The 17,848-nt window shown below is 35.0% G+C and overlaps 1 protein-coding gene across 1 annotated transcript in view; it reads right to left on the bottom strand.

Moving 5' to 3' along the window:
- Nucleotides 1-736: 736 nt before the first annotated feature.
- NDFIP2 (Nedd4 family interacting protein 2) overlaps nt 737-17,848 on the bottom strand; it is a 71,706-nt gene continuing 54,594 nt past the window's right edge. Inside the window, exons 5-8 of the mRNA XM_027557783.1 lie at nt 13,413-13,537; nt 8,840-8,906; nt 6,065-6,170; nt 737-4,004 (exon numbers count right to left, since the gene is read on the bottom strand). Of these exons, the coding sequence (XP_027413584.1) occupies nt 6,067-6,170; nt 8,840-8,906; nt 13,413-13,537 (296 nt within the window). The 3' untranslated portion in view covers nt 737-4,004; nt 6,065-6,066. The remainder of the gene's footprint in view (nt 4,005-6,064; nt 6,171-8,839; nt 8,907-13,412; nt 13,538-17,848) is intronic.

The raw sequence follows: 17,848 nt of genomic DNA, 5'->3' as shown, positions 1-17,848 counted from the left end.
AGCAACTACAAAACTTTCTTATTTAGCTGCTGGATTTTTCACTGGTTTCCATGAAAACCAAGTGGGGTTTTTAAAAGCGTATAGCTCAACCTCTTAAAATCAAAAATTGAAAGCTAAGTTAAAAACATCAAGAAAAATGAAAACAAGAAAACATACTGAGCTCTAAATAAACATTTTCCTTTTGACTTTTATGAAGCAGGGATTGAGTTTTTTCTTTTTTTCTAACTACAGGGTAGGTTGCATTTTAGGTTGTATGCCCCTGGTGGCTTAGAGGATAAAGCGTCTGCTTGCCATGAGGGAGACCTGGGTTCGATCCCTGGGTCAGAAAGATCACCTGAAGAAGGTAATGACAACCTACTCCAGTACTCTTGCCTGGAAAATCCCACGGACAGAGGAGCCTGGTAGGCTACAGTCTATGGGGTCACAAAGAGTCGGACACAACTGAGCGACTTCACTTTCCATTCCTTTCTTTCCCTAATGAGAATATATCCATAAGCAGTCTGATCTATGGTGACCACTAATCTTTTGCAAAGTAGAAATAAACATAAGTTATTTGCATTTATTAAAATTAAACTGCAACCTAACTCCAAACATACAAATTACTCACTCTCCAACCTAATTCTATGCCAGTTGTTTTCCACATAACGTTAAGTTCAAGCATATGAACATTTTGTGGGGCCAAGGTGTTGCTAATATATTGTCAATCAAACTGATTTTCAAAAGGATGCATGACAGGTTCACAGTTCCACATTTACTGAACTTTATTAACAAGTAAAACACATATTAACATGTTCTATATATGGAAAGGACATTCAATAATAAATGGCACATTATCATCTAACAGTTGAACTTTATCAAGAATGAAGTTTTAAAAAATAATACACATTATTTCATGACTATTTGAAGAATTAACAAAAAAAACAATTTAACAGCAGTTTTAATATATAAAAGCTCACTATTTACTATTTACCATAAGAGGAATCATTTCAATACTTCTATTTAAAAAAAAAAAAAAAGGAAAAAAAATATATGTACTGTATCTTCTACAGGCCTAACAGTTGTCTAGGCAAGGCTGTGACAACAGTAATTGACTCCTGCCCTAATACTACATACAGTTCCCTCTCTCAAGGCAGTAGATTTAGGCAGTCACTTTTCAATACAGTGGAGAGTTATATACAGGGTGATCATACAAATTCTCCTCCAAATTAGGACACTTATGAGAAAGGAGGCACGATTTAAGCTCAGGAAATAGTAATAACCAGGTCTGTTATGAGCAAACTCAAGATATATGTCACTCTAGATAAATACAGTTACCAGATGCACTATCATTACCTTTGTGCTTTATGTGGATAGACCAGTTGGAAAAAAACTGTGGTAAATTAAGAAACCCTGAATTCTTCTTCAGCTAGACCCTTGGAACTCCACTTTTCCTGTCATTAGAGGTTTTGCTTGTAATATTAGAGATTATTGTCTTAGGTTAACATTTATGATCTTCAAAGGCATGGGATATAGCTTATAGACTCAAAAGGCAAGCATTAGTATTTTTTTCCTATTAAAAAGAGATTTTCATTTTAATCAAGTATAATAGAATTTGCGTTTTAAATTCCTAAAATGTATCCTGGACACACTGTATAGAAAATGTATTTTTACTTTAAATTCAGGCTTTTTTTTTTCATGAAAACATAAAGATGGATTTTTCTGGTCATAATGAGCTATTTCAAATATAACAGAAATAATGTAATACATTTTTTTTTGTATTAGCTTCCAACCTCCAATTCACATTCATTCAAAAACTGTTCATAGGTACCCTAACAAGGGTTTTGATTTTCAATTTATTTAAGGCAGAGTACAAAGGCGGTTAAGTGTCTCCGAAACATGGCAGCAGCCATGCTGTCCAAGCTCACAGGAAATGAAGGGAAGTGTGTAGGATTTGATAAATTCAGGAGAGAATGCTGTTTCCTAAAAGAATATTCTGAGTCTCCTCATTGGATGATGAGATTTAAGACAACCAATGAACTCTACCAATTAAAAGAGGATTAAGTAACAACACACTTGAATCTTACAGATTTGTGGGGATAAAAATCAAAACAAAAAGTGAAGTTTTGATGAAGGGTCAACATCTACATGCATAAACCAAGCATTAAGATCACAAAAAATAAAAATTTAATAAATTGATGTATGATAGATGATCTAGTAATTTTAACTTATTCTGTATCATAGCTTAATGTCATTTGAAAACTATTACAAAGTACAAGTTTATAGGAAATTAATATACAATAAAAAATTCTAACATGAGCTCACATTTCTTAGAAATAAATCCTAATTAATTTCCAATACAGGCAACTAAATCAAATATTTTTTCTTTATCCCAGGCTATTGTTAAAGGGTACCTTAATCAATAATCAAGGGTTCAAGATATTTTAATCAATAATAAAAAGGTTATACAGGGGAGGAGAATAAATGATGGAAACAAAATAGGAGGCTCAATCAGAAAAACAAAATGGCACGTTTAATTTACTAAAGACAATGAAGTAAAATGAGAAAACACAGAGAAATACAAAAAAGTTATAAAGAATAATAAATTTTATTTTTTCAGAAGTGGAAAATGACCCTGAATAGTTTTAAATGTATCTTTTAGTAGTTGGTGTCTAATAATAAACAAGCAATCAATTTTAAATGTTCTATATAGTTGTATTAACTGATTTTAAGTTTAAAAGGTAATTTTTAACATTGGCATTCAAAAGCAAAGATATAACTGAAAAGAAGACAGATGAACCATAAAATGATTTACAAAATGTAGTAGCTTATGAATGCAAAATAGATTCCAGTTGTAATAATACATATTCACATACACTTTCGCAACACACTCACACCCCCATATTCCACAGACACATTTCCATAACTTGAAAACAAATATTTCATGTATCTCGATTCAGGAAATGATTTTTACAAGTTAACCTTACAATCAGAAAGCAAGAAGATATTAAAAGCACAAGTTTTTATTCGCTAAGCTAAACATCTGAAGGAAAAAAATATTACAATGATACTGAAAGATATTTTTATTGGTTTTTTAAAAGATAAAATGCAAATAAGAATATCTTATTCAGAAAATTAATTTTCAAAAATGTCTTAAATGAAATAAATATAATATCTAATACAATCTCTTCCTCTAAGAATCTATAAGATGGACAATGCTAAAAACCAAGCTTCTCATTTTTGGCATGTCCTTTTAAAAAAAAGAAAAAAAGATTTTCTTATAAAGCAAATGTGGCATACCCACGTTTTCTAAAATTTGTCCTAAAACTATCTTTAACATCCAAATTTTCTAAATATATTAAGTCCACTTAAATTAAGGAAAAGATACCTAGTACAATTTCTAAGAAAACAATGCAGAAAGTAATTTATGCATGGTTTGCATGGTTATTTACAGAAAGTTTTGCTAAATAATGATATAACTATCATGTTCAAAAGTCTGACAAATCCTTTCTAATAATCAGCACTGCAGGTTTCAAAAAAACTTTATATATAACAAAGAATGTTTCCTCTGTAGAGTTACTAGATAAATCTGAGAGCCAGAAACTAAAGCATTTGACATGGTTAATAATTTTCATTTTTATTATACTAAATGTCAGGTCAGAAGTCAATGGCATTTACATGCTGGAAGACTGTTTATCACTCAACTCTTTCAATTATATCAAACACTGATTAATCAAATGTCACTGGACTTGACTGGGACAACTGTATGGTTTCTTTCAAGTCTATGCAAATCTTTTAAATGGGCACATATGCAATTCTGCAAAACCAATGAAATATAAATATTTAAAAGAATGAACAGAAATGGCTTTAAAGCATAAACCACTCTGCCATTCAATTTTGAAACTCTATCTTTTCTTCACAAATTTGTCTTCTGTGTTTAATAGTCTTCTATCCATTGAAGTTGCAGGTTTACAGATGATCTGGAAATTTCACATTGATATAAGAAAGGAATGTCTGGTCGATGCAGTCTAGGGACAGAGAAAGAATTAGTCTTAAAATGTATTAAGTTCCAATTATCCAAATGATAGTACAATGAAAACCCATTTTATAGTATGACATCAAGAATATAATAGCCTTTTGTTAAGAATGACATAAGTAGCACAGATCAAAATATATTCTAAAGTAAATTTCTAAAGGAGAGCATCTAAAAAATATTTACATTATATTTTAAACTCCTGAAAAGGCAAACAAGATAATCACACTGAATATTCACAGAATATCATTTAAATTAGTAAAATTACAAACTCTTAAGGTCACAGTAGACAAGTTAAAGATAGAATGTGACATCTTTAAGGGGAAGGAAGAAACATTAATGGAACATTTAAAATAATACTTAAATACAATCCAGAAATGTAACTGCAATCATCTTCAGCAGAATTAAGTAAATTATGTTAGCTTATATAACAGTCATATAAGCATAAAATTTAAGCAACCAAATCACAAACCATATAATTTATGTATACTTAGTCATAGCAACCCTGAAACATCTTGTACTTGGAGACACAGCAGGAAGTTAAGTGTTCTAGCAGACCTTTGGCTAATGCAGTTCAAATACTTGAAAAGTTCAAAACAATGAACTGTATAGTACTTGCTTTTAAAGTACTACAGTGAGGTATGAGGTCTCTTCATTGAAGATCTACTAGCCACACAATAAATAAATGCCTGTACTATACACACAGCCTCCAGAAACTTACTTGATAACTAGTAAGACAATCTCTGCTCGTTTCTTTATTTTTCCATTTATTCAAGATGTAGCCTCCATTGTTGATATAAACTGGTACATATTAAGAAAACAGTAACAGAGCTCCTATTTTCTTCGTACAACCTTTACTCCTTGATTCAGTGTGTTAAGATCAGTGCATGGCACTGCTTACAATAGCCAAAACATGGAAGCAACCTAAATGTCCACTGAAAGAGGAATGGATGAAGAAGATGTGGTACATACACACAATGGAGTATTGCTCAGCCATTAAAAAGAATGAAATAACGCCATATGCAGCAACAGAGATGGACACAGAGACTGTCATACTGAGCGGAGTGAGTCAGAGAAGGAGAAATAGCATATGACATCTCTTATATGGTTGCCAGGGGGAAGGGACAGTTAAGGAGTTTGGGATGGACAGGTACACACTGCTCTATTTAAAATGGATGATCAACAAGGACCTACTGTATAACACAGGGAACTCTGCTCAATGTTATGTAGCAGCCTGGATGGGAGGGGAGTTTGCGGGATAATGGATACATGTATATGTATGGCTGAGTCCCTTAGCTGTTCACCTGAAATTATCACAACATTGTTAATCAGCTAAACCTCGATAAATCATAAATGTTTTTTTTTTTAAAGATCAGTGCATAGCAAATTGCTTTTCAGTAGCAGAATTGGGTTTTTGTTTGTCTGTTTTAGCCTGCAGATACCTGTGTGAAATTCAGTGATGCAAAATGCCTATTCTTTCTGTGTAAGTGCTTTGTCATATTGTTTTTCAAGCCTTTAGATGCTGTGCTGGTGGTTACTTCGTATATAACGTGTAGCCAAGCTTTAAACAGAAATTTAAAGGTCTGATTTAAAGTTTTAGTTTACTCATAATGTATTTTTTAAAACTAAAATGTAATGAAATTCAATTTTTTAAATGGAAGTTATCTTAGAAGTTTGCAATTTTTAAAATTTAAATACTGTTAACTATTAAAAATCTATTAAAAACACTAAATTTGAGTAAACAACATGAATACACATTAAGCATTTAATATGCACGGGGTGAAGGGCTTCCTTGGTGGCTCAGTAGTAAAGTAATCCGCTTGCCAATGCAAGAGACAAGGGTTTGATCCCTTGGTTGGGAAGATCCCCTGGAGGAGGAAATGACAACTCATTCCAGTATTTTTATCTGCAAAATCCCATGGACAGAGGAGCCTGGCGATCTATAGTCCATGGAGTCTCAGAAGAGTCAGACACGATTTAGTGACTAAACAACAAATGCATGGGGTGAATTTGAATACAAAGGGAGTAAACAGTTAATATATTAATATTTCTTACCTCTATAATAAGAAGAAATACCTTGTTCTATGAGCAGCTGCCATACTTTCAGACATGTTTCTGACTTTTAGATAATTAACAAATCCTCTGAAGAAAAGAAGCAGGCCTGAGGAGGTTGAAATATATGGATATATTATGCTCTTACAAAGAAAGGGGATATGATAAATTTGAAATAGACAATTACAAACAAGGTCCTCTTGGTCGAAGGAATTTAATGTGTAGGATTCCATTCATTCCACATTTTACACTATAATGATAGCTCTATTGTAAGGAAATATAATAAAATTTTACTGCTACCTCCAAATTCTTTCAATTTGTTAAGCCTAGATGGATCTAAAGTAAAGCAAATCTAGCCATTAAAGTCCTAACTTACACAAAAATTCACACTTATTAAAATAATTTTTTAACAAGGAAAGCTACCTAATGTGTTTAAACTGATTCAACTCATAGATACCTCATTTTACATGAAACTTTTAAGTCACTATAATGACTAAGCAGACTAAGACATATTTACTGATATAAAGTATTCAAGAGAGAACATATGCAGCATATGTAATTGCTAACAGCTGTAGGATAAAACCAGTAATAAGCCTGTCTAGCCAGACCGAGTGCCTGTCATCTGCAAAATCTACATTTAGAGATACGTGAATTATGTAAATAATTCAATTATTAGTTCTTATTTCCAAGTAATAACTGTAGATTAATTTATAACAAAAAATTTGAGAAAAATCAAGACAAGGGACTTTGGAAGTAGCCCCTCTAGTGAGTTCTTGAATGACTTGAAATACATCTTCTATTTCAGTGTTCTCCTCTGTAAAACAGTATTTGTAAATAATAACCGTTTACATCAAAAGTATCTTTGGTAATCGATAAAGCCTATGAAATGTATCAAGTTTCAGATGAAAAATATTAGTTAAGTGTCAAAAGCATTACCACTATTAGGTGAAGTCTTTGATAAACTTAAGCATACCATTCTAAGGGAAATATTTATTAACTCTAGTCAATTTTTAACCAGGTAATAAGGGGGTGAGGTGGAGTTGGGGCAAGAAGCAGATGATATGTATGCAGGGAACTTTCCTCACCAGGAGGACGAGCCTGTCAATTTAAATTCAAAGTCTCAAATGAAATTTGTAACCCAATTCTAAGACAATAATTGAAGCCCTAAAATAAGAAGCATGGTTACAATAAATCAGAGACAGAAGACAGAAGAGAGGCACAAATGACTTAAAACAAGCGGTATAAATTCCACCTAACTCTGATCCCATCTGCTTCCCATATCCTCTTTTCCATGTGTGACTCCCACTCTGAATTCCGCCCTTATGCCCTTCCAGATGCTATTCAAAGATAATGACATTGTGATCCAAACATGAAAGTATTACTGAAAGATGTAAACCAAAATTATTTGTGAAATCCCTTCTTTAGTCTATGAAGCTGCTGTTGCTAAGACCTATTTTGCTCTGCTCATGCATTTCCCAAAATTAGCCAATTCCCACCTAGAAACCAATCAAGCAGCAGCTATGGTTTCTCAGCGTTCTGGGGTGTGTGCAATATTCTTCTGGGTATATGACAGCAACATTCCCATCACGGATTAAGCTTTCACATTCCCCTAAATGCTAGATTATGGCTCTGATGAGGAACTGGGGCTATGCCTGCATTCTACTGTGTTCCACAGTTGTCTTCGTAAGACTCTTCAATCCCCTAATATTTATAAGCAAGAATCTCACTCAATGTGCTTAAACACCTAAAAGATATTACAAATGTTTTCACTTTTGAGTAAGAAACTCAGTCAAGCACAGAATCAGTCAGAAAACCAGTAACAATTCAAAAAAAAACTAGTTAAACTTTTGTCTAATCTGACTCCCCAACAAAATCACAAGAGATATACAAATAATTGGAATAATTTCACTGTAATTATCAGAAAAAGAATCTAGGCTCTTTAGTGACCTTCGCTGACCATAAGATTTTGTTTCCTGAAAGATCCTACAGATGCAACAGCAGGACTAAATAAAAATACCAGGAGAACACTGCCACCTACTGAAGTGCTGTTTTCCGGTACAAGTAATTTACTACAGAAATGTGGGCTCTTAAACCTAAAGAGAAACAACCTGTATTTTTCATGTTGGTAAATAAATTTGAAATGTGGATTACAAGTATAATGTGATTTTAAGGTTAACTTAATTATCATACATCTAAAGAGGAAAACACAAGGAAACACAGATTGGAAATCCATAAAATTCATCAATATTAATAAACGATACGCCTGGTAAGAAGAAAACTCAACAGAAGCACTGTGATCATTAAGCATGAAGCCTTCCCTTACGCCTGACTGATTAATGATTAATGCAGAGTGCACTTCAAAAGTGTAAAGAATGTTTCAATGATCCAAAAATAAAATAGGTAGAATATCCAATTAGCTTCCTCTCAACATTTCCTACGATCATTAAAAGAAACTCACACATGTCTATTTTCCAAAATAAATGCTGAAGGCAATTATTTTTTAATCATCTTATGATTTTCAAGTTTTGCAGTATTCAGTTCATTCAACCACTGATTCTTTAAATTGACAGGCTCTGAATTTTAAATCAGAAACCAGAGTGTTATGTAGAACTATCTGGATAGCCAAGATGACGTGTGTTTGGATATGAGAATTTTTCAATAGAAAATTTTTCTTTCACTTAAATAACACAGTATATTTATATCTTACAATTTTAGGAAATACCAAAGTTAAACTAAATGTAAATTAGTCATACTGAAATGCATTAAGAATAAACTTACCAAGTACAAGAAATATCCACCAAAGCCAGTATTGTCCATTGAAATATCCAGTAAAATAATCAGAAAACTATGGAATGAACATAAATATATTTACTGTATTTATGGACCTAAATTTGAAAATCATAGATTAACCTCAGTTTCAGAATGATTTAATTCAAATAATTGTCAGCACATAAAACAGCACAAAGAGAAAAGAAAAAAATTACACATAAAATTATTTGAAGAAAAAAAAACTTTTAGAAGTTTTTTATCAGCAAACAAACTTATGCAAAATATTTAAGAAATAAAAATTAGTTTCAAACTGCCTGTAAGGAAGAAAGATAAGTGCTATGTATCCGAATCCAACATTTTTCTCATTAAAGAGTTCACATGTCAGTTCTTTTCTCATAATCTCTCAAAGCCACAACTACCATCCCAAACACACTACAGCAACCCGCTGCTTTAGATATTAACACCAAAAGCCACATTAGTTTAATCTTATCAGATGGGGATGTTCTGCTGACCTCTAAAAAGAAGAGCTTTTGACCTTCTGCACACCCCCTACTGTTAATCACTGCCAAGAATACTAGGCACATAAAGACCCCCAACTCATTAGAGTCTTTTTTATTTTCAAACTAGATGCTCCAGCATTCATTTCCCAACAGTGAGCTGAGAACAGCTAAATGAACCTTGAAGTGGCATTTCAACAGTTCCTATTAGTGGCTGTGGCAGACAGTTTATAAATTCTCTATGAAATGAGAATGTGAACAGACAGATGGAAGGTAGGGTTTGATGACACTGAACACAGGTATCTTTTACTTGATTTGACTGTGGACATGATGATTTATTATTTTTTAAAAGTTTTCTTTTTAAATCAGTCTCATTTTCCTGTTTATCTACTGTTTCTACCAGCCTCCAACCTGAATTGAACTAAAAATGAGTTTGTTAAAAGCATATTTGTCCTCAGATGTATGCACATTCGTCCTCAGATGTATCTATTTCCAAATTTGTACATAATTATTTCCAACTTTTCACTGGTAATTTCCACAAAAGATTAAAAAAAAAATCTTACAGGTTTGGTACGAACAAAACGCTTACAAACTTAAATAACGTTACTGTGTGGGAAAGCACATCCACTAAAGGGTATCTAAATTTTAAAGTAATTTCCCAGGAAGTATGTATAATACATGAACCATGATCTAAGTTCTCAGCTTTGAGTCTGAGAAATTTCAAAAAATAGAGATTTCAAAGTACCACTGTAGATACAAAGCCCATGTATTCCTACACCTTTAAAATATGTACAATGAAAGAAGAATTGGAAAACTGTGAAAATATAGCTTGTAAAGTAGGACAGCTGTATTACTTTTTAATCAAATGATTAATAAGAAACAAAAGGCTTTCATATAGGTTTTAGAGATTATAAGAACAAAAGGAATAAAGAACTAAAACCATACATTTTTACCTAATTCTTAAAATATATTTAATATACAATATCGCCAACAACAGGCAACCAGAAAAGAACAAAGAAATTCTTCACCAGAAGTACCGACCTGCAGCTGTTCTTTATCTGTTCCCAATTAAAGAATATAATTATCTTCATTTTGAAGTCAAAGGGAAAACTCACTACATAAAAAGAATAAACTAATAAGCCTTGGGGCTCATTAGTAAGTTATCAAACGTGTTTCAAAATACTAAAAAATCAGAGGGCTCAGTCAAGTTGTGTTTTGGGTTTTCTTAATAACTCATATTTAGTAGTTAACCACAGGCTGCAAGAAATCAAATTTTGGAAAATAAATTAACGAACAGTAAGAACTAATCTGACTTAAATTTTTGAAATAATTATGATTTTATTTTGTTAATATGACACTAGTATTTTTTTGTTTACTTCCTGCCTACTTTTAAAAGGAATTGTCAGCTTTTACTAAAATATATATGCAATTTTAAACAAATAATAAAAACATTAAAAGCCTAGGAGAGAATCTTGGGCTAAACATATTTACATTAAATGTGAGGCTCACAGCAATTCAGAAACGAAAAGAAAAGAGAAACAAAAAGAAAAGCAGCAATGTGATTTATAAATTACTTATTATCTAATAAAAGGAAATGCTGGGCTTTTAGGAAAAAACCTTTCCCTCAGCACTGAACTCCAAGGAGAATTTATTGCTTGGAGCATTGTAACAAAAGTCAAAGTACAGTCAAAGTTACAGAGGCAGTACAAAATTAGGGAAACGGGCACTGAACGGAAGTCAAGCTAGATTCTAATCCACAAACTGTGGGACACTCAGCAAGCTATTAGACTTTTTATTCTGTTTCATCATCAATAAAATGGCTAGTTTGTCTCCAGCATCACTGACGACACAGGATTATTCGGTGTTTATAATAAATCATACCTGGAACATAGTAAGTGCTCACTGAATGGCAGCTATTATTTTAAAACAGAAGATTCCTTAAAATCCTTTTCTTATATCAATTCTCAATATACACTACAGGTATAACATTAACCTTAACTCAGTAAAGGTATTTTAAAGGGAAACTAAACAAACAAACAAAAAAAGGCGGGGTGGGGGGGGGACTAAACTGTCCCAGGGATTAAACTTCATTCTATTAAATTCCTTACAAAACTTTGAGAAACTCCAGTCTTTGAATTTAAGGTCCCATCTTATCACACTGACTGGAGTTGATGAGAAAACAATCTAACTCCTTCGCAACCTGGGGTTCTATGAGAGAATTAGGCCTTAATATACTAGAGTCAAACACTGCATATTATGCATTGATTTATTTTTTATGTTCTAGAATGATACTAGCAATTCAATAACCTTAGGAAAACTGAGAAAGTCAAATCATTTTCCATGTTCTGTGACTCAGACAAGAAATCCCATTTGAATAAAAGTCATTAATTCTATTACTAATATAACCAGGGTTGGACTAGATTATCTAGTTCCAACTCTTGAGTTTTTCCTACTGGTAACTTCTGCAGGGGCAGGGACTGTCTCTTTATCTCTGCATGCCTCATAACACCTAACAGATTTATGCTTGTGGTGAGAACCTACTTTACATTTTTCAAATGAAATTAAAACAAGGAACTGCCAGGGGGCAGTTCTTATAATGGCCAGGTTTTAATCACCTTAAAAGAAGCCAGTTTGCAGGTCCCACCAAGAATCTGGGACTGTTTAATAACCACAGCCTATAATCTGGTCTGAACAGAAACATGGTCTGACAAGATTACTGAAACCCTGGGAAGTAATATAATAAGTTTAAAATTAATGAAAAAACACATAAAATTCAGTTTTAATATTTTTTTTAATGGGTGATTTTCTTAAGATATTTGATAATCTAGGTGCGTAAATGAAGTGTCTGAAGCACTGAAGCTGACATATTAGTATGTGGTTCTACTGAAAATTTCAGGAGGACTTGACTCATTCAATTAGAAGTCATTGTTTAAATAAACATGATTTGTGGAAAGTATAAATTTTATTAATTGTATATAGCATTTATATGTGTGGGTTACTTTTAATAAGAGTAACTAATTAACAAAGCCACTTTCCTAGCTGAAGAAACCAGGGGAAAATCCTTGTAAAAACGAGCCAAAGGGGCCTTCAGGAGGCAAAGGAAAAGAGCTGGGGGAAGGTTATGCTAACAATAGTACTACCTGTGCAATGGTTACAAAAATTTTATTTTTTTGCTGAGATGGGAGAAAGGTAAGAACTTACTGTTATCTCCCTACACATCATTTTGTAAACAACATGAGGGAGACAGGGTGATTTCCAGGAACAACTGGAAAATGAGAAGAAAGGCTTAGAAGGAACATAGGAGTTGAACCCAGGTCTCCCACATTGCAGGGAGGTTCTTTACCAGCTGAGTCACAAGGGAAGCCCAAGAATACTGGAATGGGTAGCCTATCCCTTCTCCAGCAGATCTTCCCAACCCAGGAATCGAACCAGGGTCTCCTGCACTGCAGGCAGATTCTTTACCAACTGAGCTATCAGGGAAGCCGATAAAGGAAAAGATGAGTTCTAATAACTACCTTAAAGGCGTGTACTTTTACTTTTTGGGGCCTTCCCAGTGGATCAGTAAGAGAATATTTAAATCCATGATAATTTCACTAGCCAATGGAAATGTTTACGTCTTAACTAATTCCAGGCAGACCTATGCTTTATCACAATAGTGGCAGCCATGATTCACTGAGCACATACACTTGTGCAGTAACTGGGCAAGGCACTCAAAATATGTCCTGTTCTTACCTCACAAAAATACTGAAAGGCACCTATTATCTATTATGAAGAAACTAACGCTCTGAACAATTTAAAAACTTAAAAGTCAGAACAATGATATAAAAATGATGAGATTCAAACTCAAATTTATCTGATTTCAAAGTTCTTTCCACATACTAACAAGTTCTCATACAATACAGTCAGAAAATGTTCACACCACAGAGATCACTATGATAACTAAGGATAGAAGTTAAGAATTAAGTCTCAAAATAATTGAAATCATATACACAAAATACACAAAATGAACATTTACGAATCACACAGGAAATTTCATGTACTTTAATTTTAGCGATAAAAGTGGTAGAGGCTATCAAGACACTCACCCTGACAATAAGGATCCATTTGATCAATGAAAGGCCAAATCCACAGATGGCACCATACCTTCCAGCGATGGTGTTGGTGATACAGAAGGATAAACAAAATCCAAGCCAGTTGAAAATAAATGCCACTGAAAGCAAGAGAAATAATTCTTTTAAAAGACGACACACTGGAAACAAATGAACAGAGACCTAATTCAGAAGACCTGAGTTTGATCCCTGGGTTGGGAAGATCCCTTGGAGAAAGGCATGGCAACACACTCCAGTATTCTTGCCTGGAATTCCATGTACAGAGAAGCCTAGCAGGCTACAGGGCATCATCTCAAAGAGTAGGACATGACTGAGCGACTAACGCCACTACTACTTCGTGGAATATAAATAATACTTCACTGCTCAATGGAAATAGCAGTTCTCTTTCTTTTAACTCTGTATTAATTAAGTCTTCCTTACAGACTGTAGTCTACCTTTTTCAAACTATTTAGTTGTTTACTATCCATTAACAAATGGGTAAGCTTGGTTTCTTGTCAGTTTGGTCAACAAGAATCAATACCTTAGAGCTTACAACCCAAAAGATGAAATTGTAATTTTAAACCAGTTAAAAATTAAGTCACAAAGTGGCTGGCATGCAATCCTACCCAAAAAGTCTAGTCTAAGACACCAGCCGACCAAATCGGCTTTTTAAAAAAGCAGTATTAAAGATGAGCTGAATAAAGTATGTATTTTAATAATAAATAAATTATACTAATGTTCCAGGAGCAAATATTGTTCACAGCCTCCTCCTACCTAACAAAACCTGTGGTTCCCCTTCCCAGGAACCCACCCACTTCTAGAGCCTGCATTTAACGGGTGGCTGGACTCCATACTTAGCCCCCAAAGGTGAGTCCTGAGTAGTCTGGGAAAATCACAAGAGGCCCAAATCCCCTGCCAGTGATTTTATTTTGTAAATAGGACTTCTGAAAAACATTCTTAAAAACACAGCAAGGAGAGAGAGGATGGAATTTAGGCTAAATGACAGGAGCTCTAAATTGATCATTATTGAAGCTGGGTGATGGATATGCAGATGCTTTAATTTTTTTAATTGAAATAGACTTGATTTACAATGTTGTGTGTGCTTATTTTAAATTTTTGGCCACTTCTTAAAGCATGTGGGATCTTAGTTCTCCAACCAGGGATTAAACCCTGCACCCCCTTGCACTGGAAGACTGAGTCTTAACCACTAGACCACCAAGGAAATCCTACAGAGATGTTTAATTTACTCTCATCCAGTTTGAGAATTTCTACAATAAAAGCTTTAAAAAAAGGAAGAAGAAGAAAAAGTAGAGGCCCTTCTTCTTCCACTGGATGTCACATTTAATCATCATACCTGAAACTGTTGCCATGATCCTGCTATCAGCCTGAGAACTAAACCACCATTCTAAGTCTGCTGGGGTGGATTGTGGAGGGGTGGATGGTTAGATGGTGGGTGGGTGGGTTTGTGTGCACGTGAGCATGTATGTGTGTGTGTGTTGTCTTCGTGAAGAAGAAAGCAAAGCAGAGCAAGTCTGTGCCTGAGGTCTGCTTATCCAGAGACTTCTGCTTTTATGAGACAGTCTCCTATGTATTTACAATGGCTGAGTGAGGGTTTTCTACTATTTGTAGCATAAAGCATTCTGACCTGGGATTCTATCCCAGGTCCCTGAGATATAATCAGAGTGCCATATTTATGTTCAAGATATCAACAATATCACAATAATAATAGCAATAATAATAATAAAACTAAAGACCAACTTGAACATAAGTCTTGTTCACTGCTCATCCTCTCACCCTAAATATCTCCAACCAAGCCCCAGGGAGAATAAAGTAAATTACCTAGAGAAATTCTGGTTTTTCAAAATTCTAAAGACCTAGAGGAAATGTTTTAAGGTAAGTTCAAATGAAATGGCTATTTCTTTGAGGGAATGTCCCTACTATTATCATTTCTTCCTTCCTAAAACTTTCTAGATGCAACCTTTTTGATCATTAATGGGAAGCTATAATACATGGTGATGGAATAGCCAGAAAAATCAATTTTGAAATAAGAGATGTGTGTGAGTCACAACTCACTCACTGGATATACAACCTTGGACTCACTGCTGACTTCTGTTGAGCCACAGTTCTCTGATCTTTAAGCACCGACTTCATGAGATTGATAAGACGATTAAATGAGAATGAAAAAGCTTAGCACAGCACCTGGCACACGGTGGTTGCTAAAAAATGTCTGCCACCATCCCTATACATACAAAACGATCTCTTCACATTAGAGTGGGCCCCATCTTTCCTGCCAAAAACATTTCAGGAGACACTACTATAAATAAAGAGTGTGGAAGTGTGGAAGTCGCTCAGTGGTGTCCAACTCTGCAACCCCATGGACTGTAGTCTGCCAGGCTCCTCTGTCCATGGGATTCTCCAGGTAAGAATACTAGAGTGGGTTGCCATGTCCTCCTCCAGGGATCTTCCCGACCCAGGGATCAAACCTGGGTCTCAGGCACTGCAGGCAGACCCTTTACATCTGAGCCACCAAGGAAGCTATACTATATAAAGCTTGTTTATTCTCTAATTTTAGCTACCATACTGGACAACACAGATAGAACATTTCCATCGTTCTAGAATAATCTATTGCATATAGCAGCTCTCTAACTAACTGGCTAATATTTGTGTTAACTGTGGGGAAAGCAGATAACAAAACCAGTTTCATATCTATTTAAAGAACTGACATTACCAAGCAGCAGCAGAGATTCCCAACTGGTTGCTATATATGTGCTAATGACAAGCTGAGGTGTTTCTCTCCTCAACCCTTAGGGCAGGCAGGAGAGGTCTGGGGCAGAGGACAGACACCTCCAGTCCTGAGCACCCCATCCCAGTGTGCTATGAACATTCTATCATTTTGCAAGTATCTCATGTCACAGGTATCTTCCTATATCAAAACACAGGAAGCACTGACAGAGAAATCCAAAACAGCAAAATATTTCAAAAGTGTTATTTTTTTTGTACCACTGAGCATGTATATGTTTAGCTCTGGGGGGAAAAAGCATTTAAACACTGTCCAGTTTCTTCAAAATCAGACCTACCACTATCTACTAGACATATCATTGTGCCCCAAAGAGGAACAAGATTCAAAAGGACGAAAAAGTACTTAATGAGGTGTCATGTTTTCTTTATGGGCTCCACCAGCAGTATGAATTCCTATAAACTGTGCTCATGTGATATAATTTGTTACTGACTGAACTGCACTCGCCTCGAAACTTGTAGATTAAAGTCCTAACCCCCCAGTGTGACTTATGTAGAGACAGGGCCTTCAGAGAGGGAGTTACGAGTACCTGAGGTTATAAGGGTAAAGCCGTAATATAACAGGACTGGTGTCCCTACAGGAAGAGGCAGAGATGACAGAGAGTTCTCTGTGCACACACGCAGAGGCGAGGCCATGTGAGGACACTGCAAGAAGACAGCCATCTGCAAGCCAGGAGGAGAACCCTCACCAGAAACCAAGTTTTCTGGCTCTCTGATCTCAGACTTCTAGCTTCCAGAACCGTGAGAAAATAAATTTTCATTGTTTAAGCCACCTAGACTGTGATATTTTGTTACAGCAGCCTGAACAGACAAACATGTAACTTAATCACCTTTAACTGCTCTCACATACACAGGCACTAGTTAAACAGAGCTGTGACTACTGCAGCATAGATGGATTCACTTTTTATGCCCTTTGGCCTATAAGACAGAAAGTAAAGATGAGTAAGTCTTTAAGGTACAGAAAGGGCAGAGCATTCCATTCTGGATCCTCACAGGGTCCCCAGCCTCTGGGATCTAATGCCTGATGATCTGAGGTAGAGCTGATGTCACAGTTGAAATAAAGTACACAATAAATGCAATGCACACGAATCATCCCCAAACCATCCCCCCTCCTCCCTGGTCTGTGGAAAAATTGTCTTCCATGAAACTGGTCCCTGGTGCCAAAACGTTGAGTACTGCTAAGACACGTCTGAATCGTCAGGAAAAGGATTTAATAAACATACACTAAACCTCAGGTATGGAAAATCCATAAAAGAATGTGTAGTAGAGACAGATGAACAGATATCAATACATGCCTAAGAGAGAAGACATGAATACTTTTCTTTCAGCTCCACCTTCATTCATGCATGTTCCGCTAGAGAGCTAGAACAAAATAAGGAAGCTTAAAAGGTGTAGGGATGGGACTTTCCGGTCGGTCAAGTGGCTTTGACTCCACACTTCCAATCAGAAGTCTGAGATCAATGAGTCAGAAAATTCCATTTCTGGTGAGGGTTCTCTTCCTGGCTTGCAGATGGCTGGTTAGGGAACTAGATCCCACATAGCACAATTAAAAATCCACACGCCACAAATGAAAAGATCCCACAGACAGCAGTGAAAACTGAAGATCCTGCATGTCGCAACTAAGACCTGGCACAGCA

This window comes from Bos indicus x Bos taurus, chromosome 12 (genome assembly GCF_003369695.1).
Source record: "Bos indicus x Bos taurus breed Angus x Brahman F1 hybrid chromosome 12, Bos_hybrid_MaternalHap_v2.0, whole genome shotgun sequence".
In the NCBI taxonomy this organism is placed as follows: domain Eukaryota; kingdom Metazoa; phylum Chordata; class Mammalia; order Artiodactyla; family Bovidae; genus Bos; species Bos indicus x Bos taurus.
The sequence above is the reverse complement of the archived record's forward strand: the minus strand, read 5'-3'. Positions and strand labels throughout refer to the sequence as shown.